The 27,994-nt window shown below is 37.4% G+C and overlaps 2 protein-coding genes across 2 annotated transcripts in view; both read right to left on the bottom strand.

Annotated features, from left to right (window-relative positions):
* Positions 1-16,011: 16,011 nt before the first annotated feature.
* Positions 16,012-16,880, bottom strand: LOC149028687 (RING zinc finger protein). Its single transcript, XM_089149008.1, has one exon. The coding sequence runs from the start codon at positions 16,654-16,656 to the stop codon at positions 16,198-16,200; it is 459 nt and encodes a 152-aa protein (XP_089005134.1). The 5' UTR covers positions 16,657-16,880; the 3' UTR covers positions 16,012-16,197.
* A 1,014-nt stretch (positions 16,881-17,894) lies between these two features.
* Positions 17,895-27,994, bottom strand: part of LOC149028686 (uncharacterized) — a 57,682-nt gene continuing 47,582 nt past the window's right edge. The window contains exons 8-9 of the mRNA XM_089138684.1: positions 22,915-22,945; positions 17,895-19,137 (exon numbers count right to left, since the gene is read on the bottom strand). Of these exons, the coding sequence (XP_088994810.1) occupies positions 18,953-19,137; positions 22,915-22,945 (216 nt within the window). The 3' untranslated portion in view covers positions 17,895-18,952. The remainder of the gene's footprint in view (positions 19,138-22,914; positions 22,946-27,994) is intronic.

Raw genomic sequence — 27,994 nt, 5'->3', positions numbered from 1 at the left:
CTCCCCCTCCAACTTTCTAGTTTTTTTTAATCTTTTCAGGAAATCGAAAAGGAACCCAAACAAGGTAAAGATGTAAATCAATAGCTTGTTTTTCTTTTTATTTCTCTTAATTTCATAGATGAAGGATTTAAGATGGCATGCCTACAGTCGTGCCTCTACCATATCTTAGGCCCCACTATAATATGATTATGTTGCTAGTTGGAAATTCTAATGGTTTGGCTTGGTGTGAGGCATTGGGTCCCCGTTAAGCATTAAAGCAGACCACCAACCCTAATTGTGATATTCGTGACCGCTGCTGATGATCAAAGCTCTTAGACTTGCTCCAAGGTTGAAGTCTAAGTAGCTTCTTATTTGGTTGGTGGTCTCTTTTGATGAGACATCACCCCATTGGATTCACATCGTCTACCATTCCCAACCCCCTACAATTCCTCATATCTAGGATTGTAACACGTGATGAGCACATTTATGTGTGAAATCTTAGGGCATAAAGCATGCATTTTACAAACTTTGAGTGGAGCTACCTTAGGTTTTATGTTGTTTTTGCAGATTTTATGAATATTTAGGCTTAAACGAATATCTGGAGTTTTGGGTATTAAACATGCGAGTTTTACATGTCAAGAGGTCCGTTCAAATTCTCACGTGCGAAAGTGGGCCTAATTTGGAGCATGATGGGCTAGATATGCAATTATGGGCCAACTCCAGAATATCTTGTAAAATTAGATTAGGATTTTTATTTTATTTTTCTTTATTGTAATTGAGAGTTGTATGGGCCCACAAGTAGTCAAAGACTAGGATTTTCTATTTTAAAAGATTTCATTTTTTTAGATTTTATTTATTTCTCTAATTAGTTTTTTTCCCTCTCTCTCCCCACTTTCTATTTTATTTACTTTCTTATTTCCTTAATAACCAACCCACTTATATATTTATTAACAAAATATATATAATTATTTTATTTTCTTTCTCTTTCCTTCTTCAACTTTTCTTTCTTTCTTCCACTTTGTCTCCACGTGAACTTCAAAAGCAAGTTTTTATTTATTTATTTATTTAATTTCTCCACTTATTCTCTCTCTCTCTCTCTCTCTCTCTCCCTTTATTTGATTTTTCTTTTTCTATTTTACTCTTATTCTTATTATTATTTTTCCTTGTTTGTAAATTATTCTCCTTCTACTATAAATATTACTTCCTCCCTTTTAGGTCTAGTTGACACTTGATTTTCTCTTTAGTTTAATTTAGTTTTACACTTTATTTTCTCTTTAGTTTACTTTAGTCTTGCACTTTCTATTCGCTTTAGTTTGCTCTAGTTTTCACTAGTTCTTTGATTAATTTGTGGGTTCTAGTTTTTTAGATTGAATGTTTAGGAATATTGAAGTTGTGTAATTTTTCTTTTATGCAAGTGTAATTCCTTTAGTTTTATCAATGCAATTTCAAGTTCAAATTCAAGTTCAAGAGGATTTGCTTTCTCTCTGGGTCTAGCAAATGCAGATCTAGTTTATTCTAGATCTGGTTGTTAGGGTTGGTTGAGATTCAAATCATTTATTCAAGTTTTGTTTGGAAGATGCAAGTAAGATTCTTCAATAATCTTCTTTCCCCCTCCATTCCCGCTTCTATCTACCCCTCCATATTCTTAATTTAGGATTTAAATTTCAGCATTTATTATTGTTCTCCCTTCCCCTGGGTTTTTGATCAAAGATGCCTACAGTCGTGCTTCTCTTTGGTTAAGGTTTCCCTTTTGCTATTATTGCTTTATTACTTAATTTATTTCCTTTCTGCAATTTCTTTTTCTTTAAAATCCTTTCCCCCGATCGGTGGTGTAAGTTACGGCAAAGGGTTCACGGTCAAAGTCATTATTATTATACTCCCTTCCCTCGATCCAGAGCTGACACTCGGATCAATTCCCTTTTATTTTTATTGTTCGCATTATTTTTCTTGTCTTTTATTTATGCATTGGTTATGTTTGCTTTATTTTTTCTTTTCAATTCGATTGCATTAGATGTATGGATTAGGATCGTTGGTTTAGTTTAAGTAATTAATTAACAAAAATTGAATCATTCCACTCTCGCATTACTATTAAGAAGTTGAATTCTATGTGGCATATCTCCCTGAGATTGACTCGTTAGCTACACGATACTGTGCACTTGTGGTTATTTTATTTTGCAAACAACATGTGGTAGTTAATTATTCAACGATCAAAATTAGAACCAATCAGGAATTGGATCTAATAAATTCCTAAAATTTAAGCCTCAAGGAAAGAGGAGAGATGAAATTGGGAGAAATTTAAGGGATTCATTAGATTCAGTTTTAAGTTGGGTTTAAATTGTGACAATTGGATAATTAATTGCCATGTGTCACAATCCTAGATATGAATTACAAGAAATTGTAGAGGGTGGGGATTGTAGAAGATGTGAATTCTCACTTACTACATCCCATTGCTCAACTAAAAGATGCTACTTAATTTCTTTTTCCCAGCAAATTCTAATCTCTCAACTCTATGTGTGTGAATTCAAATAGAATCTTAATGAGTGACCTACCTATTCATTGATTTTGAAACATATCAAAACACATTTAGGCAACTCTCCACCCATTTGCTTTTATTTTTCGGATCATTTGACTAGAAAGTGGGATTTACAAGCCACACCCCACCCCCCCCCCCCAAAAAAAAAATTAATAAATAAAATAAAAAAAGAAGAAGAAGAAGAAGAAGAAAACAACTAGCAAGTGGTATGCCATTCATGCTTTAGGGTGGATACAAATATTTAACAGTTGTGAAGCACGCTGCACTAGTTGAAACTTTCAGCGAGTGGCATGTGAACCAACAATTCCATTTGTTATGTGTAGAGGTCTATGCTCTAACCACTGCACTCAACAACTGGGCTTTTTATGGACTTCCGTAAATCTTTTTCATGTAGCTTGGCAAGGAAACTTTGAGTCATGGGTATAGGACCCTTTACATGTAAGACCTATAGCTCATGCAATTTGGGATCCTAAATTTGGTCAACCGGTCGAATGGATTTCTTGATTCTAAATCAACCAAAAGTCTTCTTTTCTTGAGGGATCTATAAAGAGAAATTATCTCCGTTCTTCGGTTTGTCTATGCTTTGCAAAATCTAGAAAGAAACAACATCAAGTTTCACTTCTCTATATCTTGGGAGATGGTTTGCCTGTACCATATAGCACCTTTTGTGGGGGCGAATTACGTATTCAGGACAATGATATTAGTAACAAGCCTAGAAGTTCTAGCTTTCACATTGTGCTCTCTCTTGCTCTTGATAACTTTTTTTTTTTTTAACAATCTTAAGACGTAATTCCTCTTCGAGATGGCACAATCACTCAAGAAACTTGCTATGGACATCATCAAACTGGATTGTTTTGATGGAACTAACTTCAAGTGTTGGCAGAAGAAGATACATTTTTTGTTGAGTTAATTAAGTGGGGTGTATGTATTGACAACACCCAAGCCAAAGGAGAAGGAGAATGAAATAGTCACAGAGACATGAACTACACAGAAGTGGGAGACAGATGATTATTGTTGCAAAGGTCATGTTTGCAATTCCTTGTTCGACACTCTATTCGACATGTACCATGAGAAGCAATCTACGAAAGAGATATGAGATGCTCTATAGAATACCTCCTTGGTGGAAGATGCAATGAGCAAGAAGTTCCTTGTAAGTAAGTTCTTTCAATACACGTGGTAGATAGTAGAAAAGTGATGGAGCGGTTTTATGAAATCAAACAAATTCTTAATCAGTTTTTCCAACATGGTATGAAAATGGATGAGAGCATTATTGTCTCAGCCATTTTAGATAAGTTGCCTCCCTCCTGAAAAGACTACAAGAAAAGTCTAAAACACTAGAAAGAAGACATCACTCTTGTAGAAAAAAGAGTGATATGCAAATTAGAGAAGAGGACATAATCCATGATGGTATTGATTCTTTTAAAGTCCTTATAGTGGAGGAAGGCAAAGAACAGAAGTATGATTAGAAGAAAAAGGGTCCTTGTTATCACTGTGGCAAGATGGCTTATATCAAGAAGGAACGTCGATTTCTCAAAAAGATATCAGATGAAAAGAACAACTATAAGGAGAACCTACTCGCTATGATTTTTGAAGCAAATATTCTTGGTGTATGGGTTGACTCGGGTGCAACTAGATATTTTTGCAATGATAGAAGTCCCTTTTTTTTATTATAAGTCAGAAGAAGATGGGAGCATTGTCACATCCACCCAGCTGGTATCCATTCACCCAAATACTCATGGGAGTGAATCATAGCCCCTACAGATCAGGTCTCAGACAATCACCAACCATTCCACATAATGGTCCAATCATGAACACAAATAAATCAATGTTATAGTACTAATAAAGAAATATGTTAATTAACAAGGATCTCAAAAACCAAATCAGAGTACGGAAGTGATGACAAATCTAAAGCAAACAATTAGAAAGGATAAAGAAAAGTCAAAATTTCCTAAGTGTTCTAATGTTTTGCCTTCTTCTCCAATTGTTTGTACTCTTGCAACTTAGGATCAATTTCCATCTTTTAGTATCGGGATCGTACCACGAGCTACTGTCAAGCTCCCATTGCTTCCTCAACTATATAATATATGAGTAAAATTTTCGAACTGGAGCTTGGGATTTCTTCTTCACTTGCATAATCATCTAAAACAACAATTCCTTGAAGGGTGAGCTCAAAAGAACTCAACTAGTAGTTCAAACAAATAACCAATATCACAGTCCAAATCAATACATCACATTGGGTAATATGACATGAGGTGGAGTGCAACAATGTGACTATACTTTAACTGATGCTAGTCTCTATATTAAGATAGAACACCAGCCTCCTCTGGGTAAGTCTCGTCAATCTGATCTCTCATGGGTTGGTTACCGGTCTTAAGATCCCGGGTAAGTGGTCAAGGCGTCCTTTCGGACTATCACCATGGCTGGGGCTTAAGTCACCACTCTCTCACCACACCATTGGCTTGAGAACTGGTGCATGTCAGGAATAAGCCTAACCCAATGCAACTCATCTACTTAGTCACATCATTCTATGTCCAGATACCTCCCCTTCTTCTTCTCGCCTTCTTGGTTCAGTATCCTTTCCTACCTAGAGTCAACGTTTCCTTCTCGAACCATGCCTTCCCTTAATCCTATTGGTCATCCACATATAATGGGCGGGAGATTCTCATGGCCCCTCATGCTTCTTGCCTTCTTGGGTGCCCACGAGCCCAAGCCTATTATATGCAACCCTACCAATGAATGGTCCTCATGGAAATGTTGTATCCCCTCATGCTTCTTGCAATCTTGGGCGCCCATCAACCAAATACCGCTACCACGGGTCACTCGACATCAATACCCCACTGATAGGATGATGATATGACGAGGTACCTAACCAAACTCTTTTAGACCACCTAGTCATGGCAAACACTAACTATGAAAAGTGCTAGGGGCACCAGAGGATAGCGTCCCATATCACCTCCATTGATGTCCCAAGCCAAAAACACCCAAATAGGTATTCCCTAATCCACAATCACAATATACATTCACTTTCCACAAGTAGTAAAAAGATTCAATCACATTCCCAATTCATAAATCAATTTAAGTCCATAATGTCACATGTTGATCCATACATCAATATCAATAACAAACAACTTATATTCTGTAATTTCAGAATAATAAACATCATTCCTAAATCCTAAAACAACAGCATGCGTAATAATAAACAAATTTTATATCAATTAAGAAAGTAACAATGGTTCTGTGCAAGTGAACGTCTCACCTTGCTATTGATTTGCAAAATTTGTAAGTAAGTCAAAAAACATGTTCACGCTTCCCAAAAAGTCCTATAAACATGTTGGTTCAAAATTAGAAATAACCCTAGAGGTCTGACATTGAAAAGAGAAACAAATGACAACATTGCAGGGTGTGGTTGGTCGGGTTGGTTGCTTGGGGCAACCAGAGAAATTGACTAGGGCAGAGGTTGGACACTTGGGTGGGTCACCCGGGAGAACTAGGGCATTCAACCACCACCCTAAGAGTACGAACATAATCTACTCAGATTGATAGAAGGCTTTCCGAAAGGGTTCTAAACTACTCCGAAAATACTTAGAAAATTATGAAATAATACTAGAACATGATCTATCGTAGTTAAGACATCCAACAAAGCAAAAAGAATGAAAACCTAACGAATCCTATATTAGGTCATCTCCAAAATCGATCCGAAAGATTCGCATATAAGCCAGAGTGAATGGGGATTCTTTCCAGAGTAAAGAGGGTAGAAGAAGTAGGTCGATATAGTAACTAGAAGCCTTCAATTAGGTATTGACAATAAGATGAATCAATCATAGAAGAGAACTAGAACAGAGAAGATGAATACTAACTTTTAAGAAAGCAAATCGCCATTCGAAAACCTTGACGGATACTCTCCACATTGTCTTTCACCCTTGAGGAGTGTTCTTTGACAAGCTCTAATGTTCTCTTACAGCTTAGATCATAATGACACGTTTTAGAAAGAAAACACATTAAATAGGGCTTCAAAAATCAAATTTCCAAAATTGTCATTTTCTCCCAAAACCAGGTTGGTCACCTAGGGCGACCAGGGCAGTGAACCAACCCTTGGAACACTTGTTCTAGAAGCAAAGCCAAGGCCCTAAAAGCCCAAGCTCTACTCTAGTTCCTATAATACTATAGAAGAGTCCTACCAGATTTTTTGGGACCTTCTACATGCGTCATCACAATATACTTGATCCATTTACCCAGTCCATCATCGTCAGAGTTAGATCTCCTTTCAAACTCCGATAGAATTCCCAACTCAGCATCATCTCCATCTAATTAATTGGTTCCAAATTAAATCCAATGGTCTCTACCTAGATGTCCCATAGTTGCCTTCTACTCGCACTCTGGGTTTTCGGACCTACAATAAGGATTTCTGGGTTAGGAATTTGGGGGATTTCACAAGCATTCTCCATATAGGAAATGCTTCTACTGCTACAATGAAAAGAAAAGGAAAAGTGCAACTTGGGTTCACCTTTGGAAAAACCCTCACTTTGACAGATGTTTACCATGTACCAGAAGTCAGGAAGAACCTTGTGTCACCAAGTCTATTAAGTAAATTTGAGTTCAAACTTGTATTTGAGTCAAATAAATTTATTTTGACTAAGGGTGGCTTCTTTGTGGGAAAATGATACTTGTATGAGGGCATGTTTAAGTTAAATGTTGTTCATGTTTTAATGAATAAAGTGAATAATTATGCTTAAATGCTTGGTTTTTTTTTCTTTATGGCATGGTCGATTAGGATATGTGAATTTTCGAAAAATGAATGATATGATCAAGCTAAACTTGATTCCTAAAGTTAACAATGATGTAGATAATTGTAAAACATGCTTGTTGACTAAGATTACTAGGAAGCCCTTTCCTAACATGAGCAGAGATTCTTATATTCTGGATTAGGTGTATAGTGATGTTTGTGATCTCCATAGTACTCCAACTCGACGAGGAAATAAGTACTTTGTAACATTAATTGATGATTGTTCCAAATTCTATTATGTCTATATATTGAATGCCAAGTGAAGTTTTGAAATATTTTAAAGTTTAAAAAATGAGTCTAAGAATTTTGTAAGACAACCATCAAGTGTTTTAGGAGCATAGGGGTGGGGATACTATGACCCTAAATATTTCGAAACTATGGGCATTGTACATGAGTTAATATTGCACCTTATTCTCCACAACAAAATGGCATGGTAGAGAGGAAAAATAGGACTTTAATGGAAATGATGAATGCTATGATGTCCTATTCTGGTTGAAGTGGTGGGTTTTGGGGTGATACATTATTAACATCTTGTCATATATTAATCATAGTTCTTTTTAAAATGAGCTCAACGACCCCATTGGACTTTGGAAGAAACAAAAACCAAACTTAGCATACCTTAGGATTTGGGGCTATAGAGCTATTGTGAAAGTCTTAGAACAAAAAAGGAAGAAACTAGGTGAAAGGCATGTTGATTGCATCTTCCTAGGATATGCTTAGTATAGCAAAGCATATAGGTTATAGATTCATGGTTACTGAATCTAATGACTCAATAGAGTTAAACATAGTTATTGAGTCAAGAGATGCCATTTTTTGTGAAACTAGATTCACTTCCATACTTAGGACCACAAGTTCTATAACTGTGAGAGACATGAATGAAGAGTCTTAAAGACCTAGTGAGAACCAAGGAGGAGCAAAAGGACAAGGACTAAAAAGTCTTTTGGCCTAGATTTCTTTGTATCTAATTGAAGGTGTGAAATCTAACCCAAAGCCTAACCTAAACACCCTGTCTGTTTTGGATGAACAAAGGCTTGTTTGTTGTTTGACCTTGAAGTTGGACCTTGAGTGCAGTGTTGTTATCTTTGGAAGGTCCTAAAAAGTCAAGTTAGACATTTCCCTTAGTGTAGATCCAAAGACCCAAAGTGAAGAAAGAAGTCTTTATGGGCCATCTCAGTTGAAGACATGGTGTTTGACCCAAAACCCATGGAGATTGATGATGGAGTTGCCCATTTGAAACCTTTTCTGTGTTGGAGAAGAAACTACACATTGATGAAGAAGAACTTGGTTGATGGACCTAAAGCCTAGTTGGACCTGGTTTGAAGACATTCCTCCATGCTAAGTAAGTTGTTTAAGGAGTTGTGAGAAGCCCATCCAAATATATTGATGTCAGGCCCATCAAATCCCATTTTTGGAGTTGCTGACATGGTTGGTCGACTGGCCAATCGACCAACCAATCGACCAACAAGGGCAGTTTGGTCAGATTGGTGAAATCCTTGTATTTTTGGGACTTTTTATGCTATTTAAAGGGGGGGGAACTCTTTGTTTTTCACTCAAAATCACTTCTAAGCCTTTGGAGAACGTGGGAAGAACTCTAGAACCTCTCTTCCAAAGCCAAGGAAGATCCTCAAGCATCCGTCCAAGTTCCTTCATCGATTCTTCTTCAAAAAGGTTAGTAATCGATTCGTTTCTTCTTTGATTTATTCTCTCTTCTATACTTCTGATTTTCTGATTATGAGAAATGTATTACACTACTGTAATGGCCTCTTCTCTGATTCTGTTAGCCCTAGAGTGAATCCCCCAATTCACTCTATGTTCTTGAAGCCATATGGTGATGATTCTTGAAATTGACTTCACCTAAGATCTTGATTACTCCCTCTGTATTGTTTTTCCTACAAAGTTGGTGGTTGAGGGAAAGGTCTCACATTAGTGTTACAACCTTTCCTTGGATCCCCATGATTGGTTGGGTGAATCCCTTTTCTTTCTTACCATGATAAACCATAGTAGTTGATTTTGGGAGGGAACCCTTGGATAACCCTCATGAGAAGGTATCCAAATTGAAATCCTTGTTATCTCTAATCCTTTGGATCCTCCCAGTGCTATTCTTGATCTTGGAATACTAATTTCTCTTTACCAAGGGAATATCTTTATTCTCCCTAATCTTTCCATGAGATCCATGGACTACATTCAATGAAACCCTAATCCTATTTTAATTCTTTGGATCCTCCCCAACACCTTTCTTGATTATGTATTTCTACTCTTCTTTCCCTAGGGTGAATCTTTATTCTCCCTAGTATTCCCGTGGGATACACAGATTCTAGTTGGTAAAACCCTAATTGTATAATTAGAATTTGTTTCCTTTGACTTTATGTAAATCCTTGTTTTCTCTCATTGTTAGACCCTACTCAATACCTTTCTATGATTTTGAAATACTATTCTTTCTTTCTTAGAGTGAATTCCCCAATTCACTCTATGTTCTTAAAGTTCTTGAAACCATATGGTGATGTTCCTGTTTCTTGATGTTCTTGTTTCTTGATTTTACATGAATTCTTGATTACTCATTTGTTATTGTTTCTCCTACCAAAGTTAATGATTGTGGGGAAGGTCTCAAACCGTTACCATGACCTTCCCTTGTGTTCCCATGATTATGGGGTGGATCCCTATCTTTCCCTTTGTTCTTTTGTGAGCTACCATGTGCATGTTGTTAAATAAATTTTGGGTTATCTTCAAGAAAGGTTACCCAATTGGGAACCCTATTATTTTTGTTAATTAGTGGATCCTCCCCAATGCCATTCTTGATTTTCAAATACTAATTCTATGTTTCCCTTACCCTCTGTGAACCTACCTTGAGTTATTTTGTGAGAGTTGATTTTGGGTAACCCTCATGAGAGGTAACCAAATTGGGAAATCCAAATCCACTTTTAATTTATTGGATCCTCCCCAACACCCCTTTCTTGATTGTAAATTCTTTGCCCAAAGGGTGAATATTTATTCTCCCTAGCCTTTCCATGAGAGCCATAGACTATATATGATGAAACCCTAAATTTTGATTGCTCAATCAAGATCCTATCTTTTGACCATGATTTGATGCTTTGACCTTCTTAGATGGTCTTAATATGTTCTAAGAAGCTCCCTTTCGAATTTCGGAGCAATCGGACTTTAAACGAAGAAGTTATGACCAAATTAGGGTTTTATACCCCATTGGGCTACTGGTTGGTCTACTGACCCAATCGACCAACCAAGCTGCCAACCGTAACAGCAGCTTGTTTCTTCGTTTGATTCGATCCGTTTGACTTCTAATCTTCTAGGGTTTGTTCCTAATTATTATTATATGCTTGTTTAGGTTTTTTTTTTGCTAGTCTTGAACCTCTTCCTCAGTATTCTTCGGAATTCTTTAAATATTACGTAAGGTAAGGATGGTTGATCCCTAATAACCTAATATGCATGTCTTTGAATTAGCTTACATGATCATTATTATAGCTGTATTTAATTTCTTATAATTATATTGCTGCTGTAGTTCTTCAACTACAGTAGTACTTGTTCTTATAATTCAATTGTTATTTTAATTATGAATGATTATTTACTTATGTTTTGTATTATTAGTTGTGCTTGTGAATGACTGATTGGGAATGTGATTGCCTAGGTTGTGATTTGGGAATGGGGAATGCCCTTCCGGCATTCTTGCCTTTGGACACCAGTGGAGGTGGTATGGGAAATTTTCCTATGGTGCCCCTTGGCGCTTTCCTTGATTACTGGTTGACATACATAGGGCATGTCTAGAAGTGTTTGGCTAGGATGTTCCTATTATATCAGACCCAATCGGAAGGAAATTGAGTCCGAGCAACCCATGGTTGCAATGGTGGTTTGTGGATACTTAGTAGCGGTGCGTAATATCCGTGAGGAGGACATGAATCACATTGTGGACAATCAATATCGGTGCGTAATATCCGTGAGAGGCCATTCATTGGTAAGGTTGCAGAAGTGGAACAAGGGCCCCTGAAATCAAGACCGGTGAAATGATCCGTGAGAAGAAACGGGAACTATCTGTTAACTTGATGTAACTGACCAATAGGGTTGATGAGTCCATAGTCCGACTTGGTGGCTACCATAACGATATGCTGACTCTAGGGAGAATGATACCGGAAAGGATCCCGAGGTGGGAGGAATGGAAGTATCTGCATCTAAGTTGATATAACTAAGTAGAAGACTTGCATTTGGCTAGGCTTAACCTTGACATGTGCCAATACTCATACCAATGGTGGTGTGCGATAGTGTTGACCTAAACCCCAGCCACGGAATGTCCGAGAGGGATGCCTTGACCCAATTACCGTGAAGAACCCAAAAGACGTGCATCAGAGCCATGAGGGAAGAGTGACTGAGACTACCCAGAGGAGTGTGGTGTTCTATCTTAATGCGTGTCTGCCAATAGAGACCAACATACATAGAGTTAGAAGCATATTTGCATTGTTTGTTTCATATCATTTTGCATTCTGTATGATTTGTTTTCATGTGTTATTATGTTATTATGGATTGAACTACCTTGTTGAGTTCTTTTGAACTCACTCCTTTTTGCAACATCTTTTGTTAGACTTCCTGCAAATACTACTGCTACTGTTGATTATGATGGTCAGTACTATGAAGACCAAGTTGATGATTATTATAGTACTCAAGGTACTAGCTATGGTTACTACATTGATGAAGATTATCAGTACGAGACTGATGCTTATCAGGAGTAGTTCGACTTTTGCACTTGTGTGCCAGCGATGGGACATCGTCTCATTTTTTTTTCTTTATTAGATTCGCTGAGACCTTAGTTGTTTGTTCCCCTTTTTCTTTGGGAACCGGTTGTAATCTTTTTTTTTTTATCTACTTTTCTGCTGCTTCTGTGGATTGACTTTTCCGCCTTACTTTACACTTGATTGGTATCATTTTTTGCACTCTGATGTTCTTTTGTGATCATTCTGAGATCCTTTCTTGATTTTTATTATTAAATTATTTTAATACAACGATTTGTTCTTGCTTTTGATTATATTATTGTGCTAAGTGGATATGATCGTTTATAAACTTGATCTTCAAGACTGTGGATCACACACTCGGGTATTCTAGATAGGGTACCGGTTAGGTGGATGTGACAGAAAGTACTAGAGATATTCAGAGTAATCAAACCTTGTTGGCTTTAAATGTAGAGACATATCCTAAAATATATGAGAAAGCTATGAAGTCTTAGGATGATGCTTTCTGGAAAGATGCCATAAATGATGAAATTGACTCCATCATTGGAAATAATACTTGGAAATTAGTTGATTTATCCCATGGCTCTAAAACATTAGGGTGTAAGTGGATTTTCAAAAGGAAATTAAAGGTTGATGGAACCATGGACAAATTTAAGGCAAGGTTAGTGGCAAAAGGTTTCACATAAAAGGAAGACAGATTATTTTCGTACTTATGCTCTAGTGGCTAGGATTGCTACTATTCGAGTTTTGATTGTGCTGGCATTTATATATATAATTTGACATTCATCAAATGGATATCAAAACAACATTTCTAAATGGTGAATTAGACGAAGAAATTTATATGCAATAACTCGAAGTATTTGTTGTAAAGGGACAGGAGCATAAGGTCAGTAAATTAGTAAAGTCACTATATGGACTCAAACAAGCACCAAAACAATGGTATGAGAAGTTTAAAAAAGTAATTTTGTTCAAGTTTAAAATACACCAGTCAGACAAATATTTCTACAACAAGTTTTTTAGAAGAAATTACAAAACTCGCCCTAGTACTTGAAACATCATGTTGAAGTTTAGGTTGTTACTGTTCACGTGAATAGTAATGTTAACAATTATTCCTTGTTTCCTGTTTAGATATGCTACTCTTTCTAATGTAGGAATCTTACTACACAATTTTTGGAAGTTTCTAGAAAGTATCATTTCTATTTTCTATTAGTTACTAATTTCAGAATTTTCCTTTTTCAGTACTTTCTATTTGGACATATTTTAAGAGTAAGTTTTACTAGAAAATTCTGTCCATGAGTTGTACTTTTTATTTCATTTTTTAGAGGGCAAGATGACTTGTTTCTCAAGTTGTAATCTAGACTATCGGCCAAGTCCCATTGATTAATCATAACGATATCGTGGTATCTATAAATAAGAGACTACGATTCTATTAGAATTGCAAGCTTATATGATTCCTATCAATTCTTCTTCTTTCTTCTTCTTTTTTTCTTCTTCTAAGTTCTTCTTGTTATTGCACTATTTTGGTGATTAAAGTTTATTTTCTAATACATCAAATTTGAGTCCAATGAGTAAAGTACTTTGTATGAAGTGGTTTGCAAGCACCAATTTTCTATCATCCTACGGAGGAGTGCTTGGTTCCTTTGTGTGGTGGGGGTGATTGTCGCTCTTAAAAAATCTATAACTATTCTTGTTGGGTGTTTATTAAATAACATCTTGTGGGTCTACTCGTGGTGCTGAAGTGAGGCCGCTTCCATTGGTTTTGGGCTTAGACTCTGGCACTCTGTTCGGGACCGAGGTGTCTTTATTGTGTTGGCTTATTGGAGTGTTTTCGGAGAGGAAATCAAATGTGTGAGATACATCCGACTTGTCATCATAGGATTATCAGTTCAAAGACTTGTCTACTGTATAATTCTGATTAACTTTGATGGATATCACTAAGTGAAGGTTCAAGTTAGAAGACACCTTACCATTTAAGCATTTGGTTGGTTTCCAAAAGTTGTTGTACGTTTACTTTCATTATATTGAAAATGTTGGAGGAATGTTGTATTATTTTATTATCATAAAAATAGAACCGTACTTATTCTTGGATTTAATAAAGTGCCAAGTATTTCCTTTTGTTTCTTTTTAGGAAACAGTTTATTTTGATTTGTCTGACATCAGAAACTGAGAAGTCGAAATCCGAGTTAATTAATAGCCGTTGCCTATTAATTTTGATTTATTATAATAAGACATGCTAATGCATGTATAAGCAAGGACAATGTACCGTTTGAGCGTGCTCTCGTTTGTGCACATGCAGTGTGGGCAATGAATAGATGGTTGTTTAGGCATTTCTAATGCATGCACTTGGCACTTGGCATTTGGCACGTTTGCATCCCTTCAAGCAAGATCATATTTGGATCTTATATTTTAGTCAATAGTGGATCAAGGGTGATGAAGGTAGATCCATCTGATTCCAAGAAAATCCAACAACTAGATTTAGTGCTATAATCTACTAGTTTTAAGATTATACTCAAGGAATGGAAGTTCGATAACTTTCGCCGGTTCACTCCTTAGCGAACCTTGCGAACCGGCGAAAGTTTGCCAAAAATTCATAGATATGGAGGAGAATTTTGTTGAGTTATACAACTATAAAAGATAAATTAAATGGGTTCTTTTGAGAAACAATTAAATATTTATGGAGCAGAGTTGTTTATGTGGCACTTTCCTGGCCATGCACTTGGTTATTTCATTGTTTATCGTTTTTCCAAGCATTAAATGTTTGCCGAAATGTTTTATCTATTCAAGATTGACTTGCCAGAGTGAAAACTCATATCCAAGAAAAGAGAAACTAGGGTTTATTGGCTTCGGGGACGATTCATGCACGGGGACACCACATCCAGATCAAGGACACCTGGAAAATGGCAAAACGGAAAACCCGCACCTCTACTTTCTATTGCCTTCTCCATCACGTAGTTATGCTCCAATCCCACTCCTCAAGAGTGTTTTGCGGTTCTACATTGAAGCTTCGAGACTCCATGGATGAAGATCTGAAAAGGAAATTGGCATAAGATGCATCAACGGCGTTTATGACAATGGCTAAGATGAATACGGAGAATTCGAAGTCTGTGTTCCTCTTTCTCTTCTTCTCTTCTTGTCTTCTGTTCTTCCTCTTTCTATTCTCTCCTCTACCCATCATTGGAGCATAGAGTTTTGTTTTTCTTTCTTGTTTTGTGCTTTGGAGTTAAGAAATGGCATCGGGCTGAAAATTCCATCGTTGCCAGAGAAGAGAAGAAGCAGTTTCAGCAACATATCCAGAATATCTCTAGATTCCGGCGATATCTCGCTGGAAGTCGCCGAAATTACAAGATATTGCCGAAATCTCGGAGATATCCCGCAGATGTCGGTTTCAGTCCCCTTTTTGTTCGCCACTTACCGATATCACCGAATTTCGGAGATAAAATGTTCCGTGATTATACTCATATATGTTTGTTGGTTCAATCTAGACTGTTAGATCATATGCGGAACAATCCAACAACTTAGATTTGAACATGGATATTGGTATCCCTACAGAAATGATAATTATACAAACAAAGTAATGAAATGTTCTGTATAGGTTCCTCAATGTCTATAAATACCCTCCTGTTTTACAACAATGACATATAGGAAAATCCAAAATTCTCTCTGTTCTTGGGTTTTGTCTATGCTTTGCAAAAGTTTGGGAAAAATGACATCAAGTTGGGCTTCTCTGTATTCTGGAGACATCTCGCCCATACCCTATAGCACCTTCCATGGAGGCGAATTACGTCTCAAGGACAACGTCATTAGTAACGTGCCTAGAAATTCCAGCTTTCACACTGTGCTCTTTCTTGTTCCTGATACTTTTTCTTTTACAAATATTTTCTAACTGGCTCAGCAGTTACTGCAAAGTGTAAACATGGAATTCCATAAATGAAGATATTGATGGTTTCATCGACAGAGATTCTGTCAACGCAAGTAACAGTAAAAACTAGAACTTGAGACATGGGATTACTCTATTGCACTGAGTAGCATTGGAGAAGAATTAGTCGTTTCAATGCACTTATCTAGCATTAACACATCACACTTCCATAGAAATATAACCAACACTTGCAAGAGTATATACTAAGAACTCAAATTTCAGCAAGGATAAGTGAGGGAAAATATATATAGAAAGGTCAGCAAAATTCTGGCCTGGATTTCTTTCTGACCATGACACAGCCTCTGTGATGGTCTCTGAAGACCTTGATCTCAGAGCTATCTCTCAAGTCCTCAAGGCTTATGTACTGTTGCTTCACCATCCTTGAGAAGTCGCTCACACTGTCCTGAATCCAAACATAAGGGTGACAAGTCTCATCATAGTAGTAGAGCATGCTTTTCATTCCTCCACCACCTCCACTACCACCCAAACTAGGCATGTAAGCCTTGTAAATGCTTTTACATTTGAGTCTCTTTGAAGACCCTGGTTTGAGTGTGTGACCCTTCTTCAATATGGATCCTACCCTTATCTGCAACTCAAGTGGTTTGTCAGTCAGGTTCCAGATTCTGGTGCCAAGTGATCCTGATGAAGTCCTGGCTTGATCACGACAACCGTCGATGCATCCTCCAATTGATGAGAAAACCCCAAAACTAGGCATTCTTTCTTCTCTGCTGCTAGGAATTCTAAACACTAGAGGGGTGGTTCAGTTTAGTCCATAACAACCATTCCAGATCTCCATTACTATATATTAATAAAAATGAATGATGTCTGAACTAAAAGCATACAGTACTGAGGCATTCAAAATGGTAAAACACCAAGTTGCAGGTAACCATCTTTTGACTTGAATTGATACTTAACCCTTCCAGCAAGGAATGGGTAGGGACCAAAAACCCTAAATTTCCTGCAACAGAGCTTTTAAAAGTGCTGGGATGATTAAGGAGACAAATAATTAGGTACACCACTAACTGCCTTTTTTGTCTCCATAAGGAAAAGAAAATGGTAAATGATTCCCATTCCATTTTATCATCTCCATGATGAAAGTGGTTTGGTTATGATGGATCCTTCAACTTTTACATTTATGGTACCATGTTCTTAGATTACTTTTAAGAGCTAAACTAGGCAAGGCCGTTTGCTTTTAGATTACTCTCTTAATAGTTACACATCTCAAGGTGGTTTCATGCTTTTAGGTTACTCTTCTAAGGGCTGGGAAAAAAAAAATGAATGCCTTTAGCAATAAAATCCTATTTTACATTTCATAGTAATTCTAATTCTCCTACTGTGAATCAAAATCACATTTTAAGTAGTTTATTTCAACAGGTAACAAAGCCATCATAACCAATGGGGGTTGGTACAAGTGGTAAGCAGCTTGGTTCCCTTAAGCAAGGTTCCGATATCGAATCCTTGTCGATGCAAAAAATTCCCGCTGGGAGACTCACCCACCACAGCCAGGTGTGCGACACGGGTCAAACACCGGTTTATAAAAAAACCGGGGATGGCAAACCAAAAAAAAAAAAAAAAAAAACACAAAGCCATCATCAATACCCTCTACAGATTTTTCGAATTGGAGCTGGTTTTTCACCTGCACTAGCAATTCCATGTCTGCAGTCAATGATGCATAAAAAAGAACTAGGGTCTCTTCCTACGGTTTCACTTCAATGTTGTGCAGCTCTGGCTGTCTGTTTTTTCGATTTAGATCTCGACTATAGGCAGTAGGTGCTGCGCATTCAAGTTCATTTCCTTTTGCTAACCACTAAATCTTAAAAGTGATCTTGGAAGATTTCCTCATCCACCATACTATGTTTATTTGATAATTAAGAACACATATTAGTTTTTTTTTGAGCCCCACTCTGCTTCTTTCTCCAACGACCCAACTAAAGTAAGTATTTAAAACTCATGCATATTCCGGCAGTAAATTAATTAGATTATATGGTCAAATAGAAGCATTAGAGAGGTTTAGTGGATTAGAATCAAACCTTCAGCTCATGCGTCTTACTTTTGATATTCTTCAGATGAAGCATTCCGACCACATGAGAGCTCCTTTACTTCTTTGCACCATTGCAGACTCAGGCATTAAGTATGCCATTTTTTCAGATAAGCTCAAGCTGGAGAGACCTTAACCTTGAACAGTAACTATGGCTTCGTTAATGAACTAAAAGGAAGGAAAGTGAAATTTTCCTACGACGGAACTTTTGTAGTTTTTATCCCATGTAATTTTACAAGCTACTTGGATTTCATGCCATCTTCAGCAATGATACATTTTAAATGTGGTCCTTATTTACTTCTTGAAATCAAAGAGAAATATATAAGCAAAGTGCAGTGAAATTTACTCACCAAATAGGGAGTGATATACAGCTGGTTAATGATCACAAGTGATTACTAAAGATTCTATTCTAATATGAAAGTTTCACTTCCATTCCCCCCTTGTAACCAAACATCTATATGACACATAACAATTGACTTCAATGAAGGAAGGGGGGCCTACATGCTGCTAACTTGAACAAGCATCTTGCACACCAAAGAAACAGTTGGAGCAAAACAGTATAGTTTTATGAAAGAAAGGGGAACCAACGTCTGTGGCGAGAGAGACAGGATCAAGGGATGGAAGATTGGGGAGACATTGACTTCAAATTAGACTGAGAATATGGATACATGGTTCCTATAAAATATTCTACAGAATGAGATTAAGCCCATCCTGGGATATATTACATTCCTGCTTGTCATTTGATAAGGGCAATTTACACTTAAGAGCAGACTGTTAGTTCCTTACTCACAAGGCGTAAATAACTACCTTGTACAAGTATGGCATGCAAATAGTGATCCACACTTGATCTGGGTAAATTGAAGAAAAAAAAAAACAAGATATTTCTTCTCTTGTCCTGTGAAGATGTCTATTTAAACCAGTTGGTATAGAAACAAGAATAGACAGGGGAAGGTATTTACATGGGAATGGGATTTCACTTTTCATGATTATCTTCTGAAGAGTCTATCTTGATTACGAGAGGCTGCTGGAGATCCAGTGATGCATCAACTACAGTAGGCAGCTTTGATGAGGCTAAGGCTCCCTCTATCTCCATGTTTTCAGCAAGTGCTTTATCCAATGATGACTTTGCAACTTTGGTGACACATATCAGCAGCACCACTAAAAAGAGAACAAAAAGGATTGTGAAAAGTTGTTAGAAAATATCTCCAAACAAATGTAATTCAGACTCAAACAATTTGTTCCCAGGGTTTTATGAAATTTGTGGTAGATACCGTAAACGATATTTGTTTAAATTTGGACCGAACAAATCCGGCTTGCTTCCTCTCCTTTCTATTTCTGTTCAAAGCCCTTCTTAAAACTTAATGAGTATGCAGATCGGCAGGATTTATGCTATACATATTTTAACAAGCCTTGTCCAACTGTTTTGGGAGTCTGATGGATCATTTTTTCTGTTCTGACCTCTTCAAAATAAAGCCTGCCCCAGGCTCCACTAGGTCCTCACCGAGAACTCCAAAGCACCACATCCAGTATAAAACTAAAGGCAGCAAACTTGCTTCAATATTCAATCCTTTCATATGATATCTATTCCCAGAAAACGGGAGACTGATTAGGTCCTTGCACATGATTCTTATGAATAGCAATGAGACTCAATAACGTAGACACATTCCTGGCAATAAGTAGAGCTACAGGAACCAGGCCCCTATCTCTTAACATTGACCACAATTTGACAGGGCCTCTGGGCCAACCTTCGGCTGTGTTTTTACTGGTTCACTCAAAACCAGATCACAGGGTTATACAGTTATACTAAAGTTATTATATCTTACAAAAATATTTGGACCATTACTACTCTATAATTTTAATAGCGAGAATTTTAGTTCACTAGCTGTACAAACCCTAGTAGGGGACTTTCTATTTGTTGTTATTTCAGTTTCAATGTTCACTCGGCCATCCAATATGTATTAGACCCCTTTTGAGTGTACTTCCCCATTATTAACAAAGATGAACAGGAATTGCTTTTATCAACAAACTGTGTGAAACAGTGAGGAGAGAGTCCTGAGGTTAGTAAGAGACAAGGCCATGTGTGAGGCCCTGAGTATACTCTTCACCCTGAAGTTTTTTCCTCGTCATTCCCCATTGAGTTCTTTGGTTTCTTTTTTATTGTTCTGCAGCATACCCCATATCTGAGAGGAATCAAAGGATTTACTCTACTACTCAGTTGTTGTTTTTGATGTTTACAAAGCTGCCCTACAGTTATTCCATCAAATTTGGATTTAAGGCTCAAGAGTCACACGAGGCTCTATTGGAGGGTGTTCTCCTGCAAAGATCAATCCTGATAAGCTCCAGATCCAACCTCAGTTTCTGTCCATATTTTGACACTACAACACTCTTCCTTGGCCTCTCCTTCAATGGCTGTTTAAGCAAATTGCTATTTTAAACCTTAGTTACCTAATTTGAGATCATGTCATAAGACTCAACTCAGCATCCGGTCATTAGTTTTGACCATAATTTTGAGAAGTTAAATCCACTTATGGTAGTCAACCTTGAACTGGGAATATTTTCCACCAAAGGAACCTAGTTTCTATTTTGGTTATCAGTTGGTTTTCCAGTCAGAAGTTGATTACCAGCTCTCCTGATACACCCAGAAAAGAAAATTACATTCTCATTTCTTCTGTGGCTAGACATCTGTCTAAGGTATCAGAAGCATGAATGAGAGTACTATGAGTTAAAATATGTTGCTCTTCAACTATTGTTGAGATGTTTGTCACTTACATTTGCAGTAAATTGAAGGTAGAGTTACTTGGTCTAGATTCATAGTTGCCGGTTTGAGACCTAGCTCTACATATCCCACTCTTACTACCAGATGAATCATATCCCTCCCAAAACAATGGACACAAGGGAGTTCTTACTGGTTCATATGAATTATACTTGACTAAAAGTTTCCTGATTTCTTAATCATCAGCTAGTAGATATATGTTTAACATTTTAAATAGAGAACCTTAATGACACCTCTAAAGGTGAATAGGCTTCTTTTCTTAGGAAATGGCCTACGGCTGGGTTATATTTGTAATGGGCCTTTGATCACATGAGTTCTCCATGTAATAGGCCACTTTAATGGGCCTAAAGTATGGGTGGTTAGGTTGCACATGAAAATAACTTAGTACAACTTTAAGCTTTTGGCTTAGGTTGATTGAACCAGCTCTATGTGGTTCATTTAAGCATGCAATTTGCACATGACTAATTAGCAGTGTTTTAAGTTTGTTAGTTCCCTAATTAAGTTACATAAATAATAGATTGAGGAACGTCTTAGACCTCTCCTTTTTTTTTTTTTTTTTTTTTGGGGGGGGGTATAAGAGTCCATTTTTTAGCCTTTTATATAAGGTTGTAATAGGGTACTTTATTGAATACAAATTTGATTACTGCCATTTACTGACTGCAAGCTTGGCTGCTGCCTTCCTTCTCTGTAAGTGACCTTTCTCGAGTGTTTGAAGTCCAAGTAATAGATTCTTGGCTTTTCAACCCCAGGTTGCTGCTGGTTTCTTGGTGTTTTAAAGATAAGAAAGTGGCTAGTGTTTGGTGTTTGAAGTCCAAAGGCCTGTCTTGGCTGTGGTATTAGAGCTTGTATTTGAAGACTCATTGTCTCCAAAAAGGTTCTAAATTCAAGTTATTGCCAATTGAAGCTGCTGCTATTAAGGACCCCTAATTCAGTGTGCTAAGTTTGAATCTTGTACTTTCTCTCCCTAATCTTCTGAAAGAACATGAGCAAGATTTCTATAAGATTCTTACCAGCCGAATCCAACCATCAGATCTTCATCCACTTTGGACCATATCATCTTCATAACCTCCTAACAGAAACATTTGAAGCTTGTTGCAACCAAACAAGCTGGTTTCCTGTTAAGTCATATTCCTACTATGTATCTGACATGCCTCAAGACTTAACCACCTGATTTTGTTGGAACTATAGCCATATATTCTTCACCACATTAAATAGACATAGCACCCATCACTAACCCTGCCCCATACCCAGTTTTGGCCTTACTTGAATACTGGTTCAAATAAGATTTTGGGTGAACAAAATTCTTTTTGGAGGTGAATAGGCCCCTAGTTAAATCCTTTTCAATCTGGGTACATCAAATTTGGTAAGAATAGCACTTAAGGTCACTGGCAGAGCATAACCACAAGTTATGATTGGTCCACACCTTATTTTCCTTCAAGACTCTGAATGTCACATCAAAGAGAAATTGTGAACACCATATCCACAAATGTGGTGGTCCTAGCTAGGTCCCTTGTAGGGTACAGAACTTCTGCCTTTCCGTCAATTCAGCAATCTAATTCTGTATTGTCTTTTAGAACCCAGTGGAGGCCTAGGAAAACCCCAATAAGGAGTGATATGATCCCAGTTGAAGGAGCCAAGATAGCTAGCAGCAGGCATAAAATGACCAGGGGGAGAGTTGCAAAGGAAGGACACAAATAATCTAGGTCTTGTTACAAATATGACCTCACACAGAACCTAAAGAAGGGCAAGGATCAATGCAGCACACCCATTTAGCTGAAATTCTCCGGACTTGCTGGGCTATGAATTTTTCCTCATATTTTCAGCTGTTGCCAGTCATTTTCCTTTATTTACTATCTTTTCTGGGTCAAGGCCCCAATCCTTCCTGTCTTGTTTTCTTAGGATTCATGTAACTGAGTTGGGATAAGGTGACTTCGTTGTTGTATTTCTTCTCTTCAGACCCCAATTATAACCGAGACAGAAAAGAACAAGTGAACAACATACTTCGCCCCAGGCTGTCTGATGAGTCAACATGGCTAGTAATCAATAGTTTTTATTCAAAAGAAAGAAGGGAACATTGTTGATTGTTACAGTTTTAGACATAGTCAGTTGTAAACAAGGCAGAAGTAGAAAGCATAGAAACAAATTTAAGACGTTCAACTTACCAGATACTACAAGACCCAGCGTAATAAGAACCTGCACCCACAATAATAAAGATATAATCAGGAAAAAGATACTGACACTCTTGCAATCGACATGAGAAAAAAAGTCCTTCAGACTGTATCTGATGCATGGTTTCCCAGTGGATGAGAGAAATCATGGTAGCTAATTGGTTGCCCTAAATATGGCAACAACAACAACTAACTGGGGTCGGCTGCATGGATTCTTGCCTTCCAATCAATTTTGTTTGAGGCCATGCTAGATACAAGGCTTAAGCTATGCATATCATTTTTCACCACTTTTATTGAGGTTATCTTAGGTCTGTCCCTAGCTCTTCTAGTTCCTTCAATCTCGATTATATCCCTTCTCCATACTGGGGCATTTATAGGTCTCCATTGAACGTGGCCGTGCCACCTCAAATGACTTTCTCGAAGCCTATCACTTATGAAACCAACTCCTAGACCAACTCTAAAATGACAACAAGAGTAGTCAATCACCATGTGAGTTAGAACTATTAGCTGGACCAGAAAGGTCAAGTGTGGATTACACTATCATATGCAATAATTTGACGGTAAAAAAGTTATTACGTCAAAATTGCATTCTTATCATTCATGATAAACCCAGAGAGTGACTATAGGCTATGAACAGATTCCAGTTGACAGATGATGTCAAGAGGCCTGGAAAATGCCTGCACAAATTGACTAGGTAGGCAACAAGGATCCATTTAATACTTTTTTTTTGGGGGGGGGGGGGGGGTGGGGGGTGATGATGATGCAGACGAATTCTTTGGCTTGAACTAAGCCACAGGAATCAGCAAGGGTTTGTTAAATCACTCAAAATAATGGGCCAGTCAATGGGCCTAGGCATCCGCTTAGGCTCAGCCTCACAGCAGAACCATCAAATCATCCATTAAAGCACCATCAACCCTAAACCTGCAACTTCAAGTTTCTTATATTCTGTCGACAAAGATTTAATGAGCTTTTAAGGGAATCAACCCCAAAACTCACTCCCCCCAACCGCCACCCACCCCGTGCCCAAAACAAAAAGGGGACAAAATAAAAGGAAAATAAAAAAGTACCAACCATTGATTCAAAGCCAAGCCCCCAAAATCCCTTGGAACCCATTGACTTTTGGTACCTACCTCTCTTCAACTAACCTGAGAATTAGGGGTCCATAACCACTCATCAGAACTGATTGGATTGAGTCTCTGTCCTAGCCCCTCCTCACTGTCCTAAAGTTACAGCCCCAGCTGACATCTAAAAAGCCTAATGTCATCCCCTCTTTAGGCAACTGGATTTCCTAAACATTACTGGTTTATGTCCAGAGGTCCTGGCTTAGCCCTCAATCCTGTAGAGGCTATATCATCCTCATCCTCTACTACTACTGCTCATGCAAGTACTGCTGCCTCTTCTCCTTGGATAATTGACATGGAGTTTCACCTCATGTGACTGGTAGGTTTACCTGGTGTATTCCTCTTCCTCTGAAAGTCGTCATCCTTCATCTGTTAATCTTGCTGAAGGGGGCTCTTCTCCAGTATCTATGATTATTGTTTCTTCCACTTACTATTCATCTTTCATATGGATTACATGTCCTTCAATTTGTCTTAAATGTTCGCTCTATTAGTCCATTGACTTTGACAATCAACCCCCCCCCCCCCCCAAAAAAAAAAAAAAAAAAAAAAAAAAAAAAAAAGAAAAGAAAAAGAAAAAGAAAAAGAAGAGAAAAGAAAAGAAAAGAAAAGAAAAGAAAAGAGAAGAAAAACTATTGATGGTGTTACTCCCCTCAATAGCATTCTCATTTTGGTCATTTGTCATTGCCAAATTTCAACTTTTCTTTCCAGTTTATATGCATCGTTTGAGAACTTGTGATATCTAACCAATATTTTGGTTGAGCCGCTTCTATTAAGTTCCTCTCAACTAGATCGAGTTGTCTCGATGTCGGTGAGATTTCGATCCTCCTGTCCCGCTTTACAGTTGCTTTTCTAGAAATCAGCAGTTTGCTGGATTACCTACTAGACTTTGTCAACAAAACTTCTATGACATGTATAGCAAAAATTGAAAAGGTTTTCAACCAAATCTTCAAGAAAGGTGAGATGTCATCCCAAATTTTAATTTTTCCAAAATCCATGTTATATACTTGTTATATACATGTTGATTAAATATATATTGCATAACTTGGTCTAGTCAATACTTTGGTGGGAACAGAATTCTTTTCCTGTTATTGAAAATGTATTGTATAGAAATTCAAATTAAAATATAATAAAAATGTTAATGTTTTGGAAATAATTCTGATATATGTTAGACTCCATTGGAAGGCCTTGTTTTTAGTTTTTGGTTGCATTCAAGGAGGTAAAGGATGTAGATTTTCTTTATAAAGAATTGAGGAAGATGGTGTTGGAGGTAAGGGCAAACAATGTCATCCAAGTTGTCACGGATAACGGTTCAAATAAAAGGACTTGATGAAAAAGGAGAGTAGTAGGACTTATCACTTCTAGACACCTTAAGTAGTACACTTAACAGACATGGGGAAGACAAAGTTTGTCGCTAGTGTGGTCCATGGTTGTCAAAGCTTCCACCTAGGCATGCCATGGCAGCTGCCTAGGTGCTAGGCCCATTTTTGGATCAAGACGACCTAGTGTAACCTGTCGCCTTGCTTGGTGTCACCTATTCTCCTTCTAAATCAACCTAGGTTCGAAAAATATACATGTTAGGCCTTTGTTTAATAGGTTTATGCAGCCATGGACCTATTCTATGGGCCCAAATAAGTACAAAAGCAGTTTAATTCATTGCTTTAGTTAATGTAAATTCTGCCTAAGTTAAATTATATGGGAAGAATAGTCTAATCTTATGTTTTACTTGAGTTTTAAGAGTCTATATCAATCTAGGCTAGTCAGTTCCTGATACCGAGTAAGAGTCCAACTTGGAGTCCAAATTAGATTAGGGCTTTAACATGTTATGTATAAATAGACCCCTCTACTCGATAGGAGAGAACATACCTGAATGAATTGAAAATAACCTGCCTTTCAGGCACTTTATGTGTGTTTACTTCAGTTTTGTAATTAGTTTGAAGATCCAAGCAGTAGGAGTTCTGGTTCTGTCAATTAGTTTGAAGATCCAATCCTTGAGAAGGTTCTAAGTGAAATCAAGGTTAGACTCCTGACAGTGGCTGTGCAGATCAGCCTCCGATCTCCATCTTTAGGTGAATCCTAGCAACATCAGGCTTCATACAGGTATCTGGCAACCTACACTTCATTCCACTTCCAATATCGCCTTTTTCTATTGTTCTTGATTATTTTTTTTTTTTTTTTTTTTTTTTTTTGGGGGGGGGGGGGGGGGGAGGATATTTGGAGTTCCCAAGACACCCAAGATTCAAGGTCAGATCTATGCCAATCTAAGTGTTAGATCTGTCCTACAGTTTAGGTACATCATCCCCCCAACCTTAGTCACCTTAAAAAAAAATCCAACTTGATCCCATTCTGACAGTCAGACTTCAAGATATAAATATTTTTATTGAATTCTTGTAATGCCTCAAACCCCTAAGACAAGAACCCTCATATCATCTAATCTAAACTTCCAAACCCAACCAAACTTGGGGGATCATACCGTATATTATTACCTACATCTCCATTACTACCTACATCTCCTCTGAGTTTTGCCCCATTCACATATTTTTCATCCCATATTTCAAGAACCTGCCCCATCCCACCGTTCTAAATTTCTCCAAAATGAAATCCTTGATACTACTACATCCAATTAAGTGACCTACTGAAGTAGAAGTCACTAACAAAATCCATCCTACCAGCAAAATCATCCCATCGCAGCCCATATCACAACAAACCCCCCCCCCCCATATCCCATAACCAAAGTTTCAAGAAACCTTTGTTAGTCTCATATGAATTGATTGTCTTATAAGATCTTGGAAGAAGTTGGCCCTCATCAAACCAGCGCTGCATCACAACTACTATATGTCTATACTCAGTTATGGACTTGGTTAACATTTCACTTTCTATTTTAGCTTAGGTTTCTATTTTGACTACTTTCCAATCTTCTTATTCCATGGTTGACAAGTATTCTCCCTAGAACAGTTTTCAGTTTAGTAGATTTGACAGATTCTATACAATATGTAATTTTCATTTTTGCTGCAAGTCAGTTTCGGAAAGTTTTCATAAATTGAGATTTGATTTTATATTATAAATAAAGTACCAGGGCAGAGTACTAGGGCAGCCCTCAACACATGTGCAAGCTCTCTCCCTCTTTTGTCTTTCCACCTTCTCCTCCACTTCTTTTCTTCATAGTCTCTGCTCTGACTTATTGCAGGTTTTGTTACATGGTATCAAAACATTAATTTGATTGAGTCACTATTTTTCTCCTGCAATTTGATTCCACTGACAACAACCATTTGCTATTACTTTAAAGATTTACATCCTTCTTCAACAACTTATGAATGATTTTTAACCTAGCAACTACTGATACAGAAGACTCAAAGATCAAGAAGATGAATGGCTGCCTACCTACCTTACATCAAGGGCTTTCCTGCGATTGTTCGGCACATTTTTTTGCTACTCGTCTGAGGTTTAATCCATCTTGCAATAAATCTCTTGGATGCTGTTCTTATTTATTTATTTATTTATTTGATATGGGATATAGGTGCTAATCCCTATTATGGCAATTTAAGTTTATGCTACAATTTTACACTGCTGCTGCCCCTGTTTTGTTGGGTTTTATCTTCTGAAATATTCTCCTGGTTTTATATTGTAAAACTTTGCTACCATTAATTGCTTTGGGTAATACAAGTCTTTGGAAATGATTTTGTGAATGGTACTGCTGATCCACTTATCAGAATCAACTGCAGCAGCTGTTTCTCTTTTGACAACTCCTTGATAGTTTGCTGCCATATTATTTACCATATTGGACCTCAACTTTCCTTTCTTCTAGTAAATAGACTACCAACTTGTTCCTTGTTTTCCTATGCCCTAGTTTGTTTTTTGATGCATCAAGGAATTCCTCTGCTATGTTAGATTACTGCTTGACCTGTTTCTATTGCTGTCGCTTGTTCAATATTCTGGGAAATACTCCACTGCTGCCT

The sequence above is a fragment of the Hakea prostrata genome, chromosome 1 (assembly GCF_041222555.1).
Source record: "Hakea prostrata isolate BN-2017 chromosome 1, UWA_Hpros_2, whole genome shotgun sequence".
Lineage (NCBI taxonomy): Eukaryota > Viridiplantae > Streptophyta > Magnoliopsida > Proteales > Proteaceae > Hakea > Hakea prostrata.
This window is presented reverse-complemented; position numbering and strand designations above follow the sequence as displayed.

Coding starts and splice junctions, on each gene's coding strand:
- LOC149028687 (XM_089149008.1), bottom strand. CDS start 16,656: ATGCCTAGTTTTGGGGTTTTCTCATCAATTGGAGGATGCATCGACGGT.